General features: G+C 34.6%; 1 protein-coding gene across 4 annotated transcripts in view; it reads left to right on the top strand.

Annotated features, from left to right (window-relative positions):
* LOC113821081 (fibrous sheath CABYR-binding protein) overlaps positions 1 to 7,405 on the top strand; it is an 87,120-nt gene extending 79,715 nt beyond the window's left edge. For all 4 annotated transcript variants that reach the window (XM_070116926.1, XM_070116943.1, XM_027373521.2 and 1 more), the window contains one exon: positions 730 to 7,405. In XM_070116926.1, the coding sequence (XP_069973027.1) occupies positions 730 to 3,308 (2,579 nt within the window). In that variant the 3' untranslated portion in view covers positions 3,309 to 7,405. The remainder of the gene's footprint in view (positions 1 to 729) is intronic.
* Positions 7,406 to 8,344: the final 939 nt, after the last annotated feature.

Raw genomic sequence — 8,344 nt, 5'->3', positions numbered from 1 at the left:
TACCTATTTACCCTTTTACTTGATTTTGAAAAGATTCTTTTTATTTTTTATTGCTGTTAATATTGTCAATAATAATAATAATAATATATAATAATGTTATTAATATAATTAGATTTTTTAAAATCTGAAAACTTTAGGAAAGGGGAAATCAGGTGAGGTCAAGTAGGCATGAATCTGACGCCTTGGTAACTGAATACTTGTGGAGCCATCTATATGCAAACACAATTCCCAAAACAAAACTACAGTGGGCATTCGATGTTCCTGTGGTAATGGCTTTTTAGACTAGGAAATCAGCCAATTTACAAATTACTTGCTAAAGGGACATTTACCCTTTCCATATCTCTACAAATAACTGCTATATTTCAGGTCTTTTAATTCAAACTACTATTCAGTACATGTTTCATTACTTTTATAAAGAATTTATATATATATATATATATATATATATATATATATATATATATATATATATATATATATATATATATATATATATATATATATATATATATATATATGTATATAAAGTATTGCAGTAATCAGGTGTGCCACTGATATTGAAAATTGATAATGTGCATTAGGTTTCTTGATAAAAATATTTTCCATGCTTTATGTGGCTATATGTTTTTGTTTGTTGAGACAGAAATGTTAATTTAGTAACAATATTTGTATTTATGTGATTATTCAATAATAAGGAAACTGTAATTAATATGTATTGTATTTTTTCAGGTGGTAGTGGACTAACTGCAACTGGGCTGGTAGTGCTACTACTAGCCATTATAGGTATAGGTGTTGGATTATATTATGCCTATATATGCCTTAGAGCTCGACCACTCCGTCCCCGACAGCCCCCAGACTCAGAACACGGCCCCTTGATATCACCAGATCCAGATGTAAATGGGAACCATGAGGATGTCCCTCTTGAGGCTTCAGCCCCTACTGATGAAGAGGATCCAGAAAAAGTTAAGAAAATAATAGAGGAACCCAACACTAAGAAGGACCCTGCAGACCCACCTGCCTCTGATAGCCCTAAAGATTCCAAAACTCCCAATGGATACCCTAAGGAAAAAGATGAAGTCTTTGTGCCTGTTGAGGAAGTAGTTGCACCAGCAAAAATCTCTCATGAAAAGGAGACAGTCCCAGTAATCAATCATGTAGCTCCTGTAGGATTAGTAGCTCCTCTGGGGCTGGTTGTACCTGCAAAGACAGAACCATCACCTAAGCCCACACAACCTGAAGAGCCAGAGAACAAGGCAACTCCAAAGACATCACAGCCTGAAGCCAAGAAACCAGAGTCACAGCCACCAGCTAGTGGATCTCCACCTGCACCTGTCTATGTCCCAGTTCCACTTGCTGTTAAGAAACCTGTAACTGACAGTGATGAGGAAGATGGCCTTCTGCTTCAGAAGTGCTCACCACACGATGACAGTCTTGATCCAGAACAATGTCCTCAGTTAACAGCTCTTCCTGAACAGGGAAAAAGTACACCTGAGCCTGATGCTGAAGCATTGCCAGTTCAGAACCCACCTTCTTCAGAGCCTTCTGCTCCTGAAGCTCCTGAAACTCCCACTCCAGTGAAGGCAGCAGAGGCTTCTCAAACTGAGGGACCTGAGATTGTTGTTGTACCGAAGCCTGACGCTGACTATGGTTGGAAAGAAAATATAGTTCCAGTGAAAAGAGCCCCAGATTCTGTACCTCCTCCAGTAGTAGAACAACCAGCTACTCCATTGATGAAAGAAGATGTTGAAAATTTGCAGCCTGTCCATAAAGTAGATGTCCCAATAACAGCAGATATTGAGGAGTTAGATGATCCCGTTGAGCCAGTGTTTGAGGTGAAAGATATATCAAGAGATTTAAAGGCATCACCACCCCAAAAGCCAGTCAGAGAGGAGAAACCAATTGAAGACCTGCCTCCTGCTGCAGCTGCAAAAAATGATGAGCCAGTTGAAACACCACAAGGGCTAAAGTCAAAAGAGATCCCTGTAGCAGTAACATCTCTTCCTGAAGACCCAGTAGAGTCATCTGATGATTCTGTTGAATACCCACCTGTTGTTTACTTAGAAACCCGTCAGCCAACACAAGATGCAAGACCTGCTTCTGAATGTAGCGGGTCATCAGAGGAGGCACTTCCACCTTACCCTGATTCAACTCCTGAAAAGGAAACAACAGCAAAGAATGGAAGGGAAAAGGCACAAGTGGAAGGCCCTGCAGCAGCAAAGGAGGAAGATGAAGGTTCAGAAAGAAAGACTAAACCAGAAGTAGTAGAATCCCCTATTATAACAAAAGCTCCACTTCAGACAGATCCAGGTCTTCCTTTGGCAATGCCTACAGCTGTCCCTACAAACAAACCTATGAATGATAAACCAGATGCCCCTCTAGAAGCTTATATACCTGACTTGAATGAAGAGTATGGTCTAGATCCTATGAATCCAGATGACAATTCCTTAGCTGTTATCAAGGAAGAGGGGAGTACATGTACTGAGTCTGAGACAGATAGCAGTGAACCTGAAGTAACAGAATATTCATTCTCTTCGGGACCAACAGCCCCAACTACCTCAGATATTCTTGCAGATGAAGTAAGCTGTTCTATGGAGCCAGAGGTGACCAAATATTCTGTTATTTCTGATGTAGAAGCAAGCATACCTCCAGAGGAATCGGAGAGCTCTGACACAGAAATGAGTGAGACCGAAACTGATTCAGTTGTGCTCTCCACGTCTGTGGACCCTGAGGAAAAAGCAAATGCATCCTTAGACCAAAAGCCTGGTAACCCAAAGCCATGCCAGAGTGAACCAGATTCCTCTACAAACGAAGTACTTACAACTCCAAATACTACACATCAAGGAGACAGTGTCCCAGTAACCCCCTCAGACTCTGTATGCACTCAGTTAGCAGACTCAACCAATGCTCCGTCTCATGTAAGTTTGTCCAGCACAGATGATTCAGAAGATGAATCTGAAGGAGCAGAGGCAGAGCTTGAACTGAGGGAGGAAGTTGTTGAAATACCAACAGCAACACAGAATGAACCTTCCGAGAGTGTGACAGCTTCTTCTTCTGACTTGCCAACTTCTTCATCAGTAGTAGAGGAAAGCTCAGCTCAAGTGACCAAGAACAAAAATCCTCCAGAGAGACTAAGAACAGAAGAAAAGAAAAATGGCACTTTTCAAAGCGTTCCCGATTCAACAGATAATGATTTTATGTCAACTCCATCATCATCACCTTGCAGTTCAGACTTGTCAGACGATGAAGTGACAACATCAACCCCAAAAAAGTCTAAAATTCCTAGATTAGTAAGCCACCAGGAATCATGAGAATGAAACTTTGTAAGTAACCAAGACATGTAGCTGTTGTCTTTATAATGTGATAGATTCATAATTAAGGCTGTGTTCAGGTGTGGAATCCCTATTTAGCTTTTTTTTCTCTTTTTTATATTGTATTTTTAAACTTTTGTTTTGGGATAATAATGGTTCACATAAGTTCCTAGGACTTTTAGGGTTTAAAGTTCAACATTTTTTGTGAAACATGTTTCATGGGTATCTAATTCATCAAAATTGGCATTAAATCAGTGAAAAAGAAGAGTACTGCTAGGAGTAATGGTTTAATGTCTTGTTCACCTGTCAAAATAGTATTGTAAAATGTTACAAAGATATCTACCTTTTATAAAAGATACACAAGTGACAAAACATGTGTCAGTCAAGCAAAACTATATTTTTTGAGAGTATCATTAGCAATTTAAAGAATGTCAGTTGAAATTCGGATTTGAAAGTGTGCCAAATTATAAACTAGATTTGATTTCCCACAAGGAAAAATCATGGAATTACCTATTGGCATGGTAAATCTGCTGTTGTTAATGGGTTCTTTGCCGTCTTTTTTTCAACTAGCTGTCGGGGATTGGCATCCCTTTAAAACCATCACGTTGTAGTGTTGGATGTTATGTCACAAGTTGTTTTAGAATCAGTGTTCTTGTAAGTGTTCAAACACTGTACTATACACTTTGTCAGTAGGCATATATAGAAAAGCAATGGAATGAGACAACATTCTGCCAAATGTTTATATAGTTGTATATTTATATATATATGAATGTTTAATGTTGCTTCAGAAATTGCAGAAAGTGGATCTGGTTTTAGGGGAAACGCTTTGTTGTATACTCTGAACAAAAAAGTAAGAGTAAATTTGATGCGATAAACTTGGGAAAAATTTAGATATCATATATGGTTGTATGTATTCATGTTTGTGAATGGGGGATCAAGCTTTTTGGTTCATGGAAATTGCCGTGCATAATAGTCTGTGTATTCTCCTTATACATATATATTTCCATTGATTGTAAGGGAGTGTATCACCACTGGATATATCTGGAGACTCATCAGGTACCTTTATATCTGGCCTTGAACTTACTGCCATTGCCATATTTGTAGCACATTCTTCCTTTATGGGTCATTTTTTATTTTATTTTTTTTTACAAAGTAGTCTGAACAGTTTAGTGTTTCAGTTTTGACAAGCAATCTTTCCTTACTGATATTAGAGAGTACAGATGCAAATAGACATTAAAATGATACTCAAGTTCAATGTAATGCAAGTTTTAATGTTAAGTAAAGAGGATATTTTGTACCTTTATGACAAATGTAGGCGGAGGTATGATTGAGAATTTCATGATGCGGCTAGGTATGTAATTTCTTTTAATATTATATTGTCATCAGGATTAATTTTTTGATATAGATGTACCAGTAATCTACATTTTGATATTACAGTACATACATGTTCTGCATTGTGGAATCTCATTTACACCTTCCTTTATGTATACTTGTCTTTAGTTTGTGTAAGAAGTGTAGATAAAAAAATGTCACTAGTGAAGAGTGAGCCAGTTTATGATGGCAGTTTCATTGATATTACAAGAATAATTTTTAGATATGCTATACAGGTACAGGACTAAGTTATTGAACCATCAGTATGGAGGAGGTACAGTTATTTGTATTGAAATCTTTTTATGCAACCACTGCAAATTATGATCATACAGGAATAGTATTTTTTTTCTTTTTTTTATAGAATAAAATGGGAATATTCTATAAAACTTTGTAGATGAATATAAAACAGCAAGATACTTCATATGTACAGAAAATGTTCAGATGAGATATGTACAGAAATTTTGACAATGAGAACCAAAGCTACTATTTTTCTTTATTTTTTTTTTGTAGTAGTAGTAATAGTGATAGTAGGTCCTGTGCTAAGTAAGCATTCCAATGGTTAGTGGTGCCTATAAGTTTTTGAACAATGTGTTTAGGCATGATATATTCTTTTACACTAAATCTTTTCTTTTTCTTATTGTCCATATATATATAACCTAGTTAATTGTGCAATATACACACTCGTGCCTATTTTCTTGTCTTTTTCAAAGTGCCGAGACACCACCTCATTTATGCATTTGACTACAGTTAACAGTGGTAATGTTCCTGTACCTTCCTTTGCCGTCACCCTCCAGAGTTTTTATCTTTTTATACATATTACATGTAACATGCTATAACTGTCTTGTTTTGTATTGTTATATAAATATAGATGTAGTAACTGCTGTGTAGCAAGAATACATCCACTTAACTTGGGCAGGTGGTATTGTTAGGTTTTTCTTGGATAAAATAATTTTATAGATATTGCTTCATGCTTTTGTGCATTACTGTTTTGCTAAAGTGATAGCATTAGAAAAAACAACATAAAAAGAGAAATAGTGGAAGAAGAACAAAAAAGGTTATTTAAAATGTATAAATATCTAGCAAATGTCAGTTTTTATCCAGGAACAATTTCTACACCAACATATTTTATAATGTATAATCTGTGAATGTGAACAGTATTTTATGTAAGGGTAATTAGTTGGTTAGTGATTACAAGGCAAGTAAAAATTTATGTGGAAAAGTAGTATTGTTACAATGTCACATTCTGTTAGAGTTTAAATGCAAATGTATTAGAATATAGAGAAAAGATATTAATATGAACCATGTTAATGTTCACAAAGTGTGTTCACTGTTGATGCAAGAGGAAGGACCTTGCATGTGCCTACTAGATTTTGTAGATAATTTTACAAGCCGTAATCTTTAAGTTATTGTTATCAAAAATAGTTATATTATATGGCAATGTAAGAATCTTTGAAACCTCTGAGCATTGATGATGACAAATACTGATCTAAGAGTTGAAAAGGAAGCATTCATATTTCATATTGGACTGTTTACATTATTTTAGGTTTCTTGGCTAGTTTTAAGAATTATGTTTACCATGAAGGGGTTCTGACTTTATTATTTATACTTGTATTTATTTATATCCCTTTTCAAATGTTCATATTGATGTTATTCTATAGTTTTCATACATTTTTTCTATTTCTTTTATTTAGGGGGGAGGGAAAGGGATTGGGAAGGGAGTTACCCATGGAAATATGGTAACCTATTCATAGTGTTAGTTTTAAGGAATTATTTAATCTCTGTTTGAAAAGAAAAAAAAAGATTAACTCACCTTTGGGTTTACTTGTTCTTAGGATAATAAGAACGAATCACTTACATATTGTCATTTGATTTTATTAATTTATTTTTTTCTTGGTGAATGAAGTTAATATATTGTGTGTCTGTGTAGTTGAGAAGTAAATTAAGGCTGCCCAGTTTTCTTTAAGGCCGGGCTAAGGTGAACCAACCCCGGTGAAGTGGTCGTGCATGTCCAATAGCAGAGTCAGTGCTGATGAGGTCACTCTAGATAACCAAACAAGCATTTTTTTTTCTAATCGTTATTAAAATAAAATAAAGGTATTATTAGTTTTTCATTCAAATTGTACAATGAATGGACTTAATGCTTGTTGTAGCAAAAACAAATTACCCATCTGAAAGGTAGTTTTTATTATTATTATTATTCATGCTTTTATGGTATTTAGATGTGTCATTAAGGCAAAATATTCTCTTAAAATTGGACGAGTATGGCTAGACAATGCTGAAACCTTTCTGCCAACACTGTCGGATATTTATTTTGCCCTCTATCCGATAGTGACAGATGGGGAAAAAAGGCTGAAGTAGGATTAAGTTTTTTATGTTATTTGTGCATTGTTCGCTTTCTTTAATTCACAAAATCTTTTTGAATGGACTGCTTACCTAGTTATTATTAGTAAGAGTAGTGGCATGAAGACTGTTGTAGCCACAACTTGACCTATATTTTCCGTCTATGTATTTTTTTGTTTTCTTTCTCCCTTAATTTAATCCTTTTTCTTTGTATTCTACATAATCTTTCATATGATTGTTATGGTCATTCTTATTACTTGTAGATTGTCCATATGAAATTGAAGTTGCTTCCAGACTGATGGTAATAAACAGTACATTAGTTAACATTAACCAGATACAAACAATAAAAATGCTTGCTGTATATTCAAATAAAAATGTATATTGAATTAATGTTTTATTTATCACTGTTTTCATAACCCATTCACACCGGGATTACAATTGTTTGGTCCTGTTAGCATTTGTTGAGAAATGGCTCAAAACTTGCAATAACTTAAAAGCTGCACTGCAATCCTGAATGAGGAAAGTTAACAAATTGAAGACAGAGGTCAGCATCCCCTTATCATAAGGGTGCATGTTGAAGCAAGTCAGTAAACGGTTTCCCATAAAAGAATGTTATTTCAATATTTTTCATTATGATTATAATGAAATAATCAACTTATCTACAGCAGCATAAAATGGCATTATCAGTCTTTCAAATCTAATCATCTACATGAAAAATATGTATATAAATAAAACTATAAATAAATCGAGAAAATCTTCAAAATGAAATGACAATATACTCTAGTTGAAATGTTAATATGCTATTGTTAACTGTATCTCAAGACAGTTTTTTAAGTTAGAAGTGAACTTCAAAAGAGAAGTCATGGGTTATCATAATGGAAGAAAACTTTCCAGCAATGGCCCAGTATCATAAGAAGTAACTGTTAATATATGATTTCTACAAATTTAGTCAGACTGGCTAACTCTAAGCAGAAATCTATACTTATCTGCTGCTGAATTGTCATATATATGCCTTGCCTGCCCTTGTGTTGGTTGGTGACAGGCCAATATCAAACTGCAAGATCAGTCAATAATAAAAAAATAAAAAAAATTGCGGAAAATGGTCCAATATATTACAGTTGTATGGATATAGTCTAGTTCTTAGAAAAGAATATCATACTAGCAATCACGGAAAATGCTCTTTGTGAAAAAGAAAGTAATGCCAGGAAAAAAATCAATATTCTACTTTAGACTGGACAAAATATGGAATTCAAGAAAATAACCAAAACCAATATTTTTTTTTTTTTCTCCAAATCTATAACAGAAACTTAATCAACAAATTAATA

Source organism: Penaeus vannamei, chromosome 3 (genome assembly GCF_042767895.1).
Source record: "Penaeus vannamei isolate JL-2024 chromosome 3, ASM4276789v1, whole genome shotgun sequence".
NCBI classification, from domain to species: Eukaryota; Metazoa; Arthropoda; class Malacostraca; order Decapoda; family Penaeidae; genus Penaeus; species Penaeus vannamei.
The sequence above is the reverse complement of the archived record's forward strand: the minus strand, read 5'-3'. Positions and strand labels throughout refer to the sequence as shown.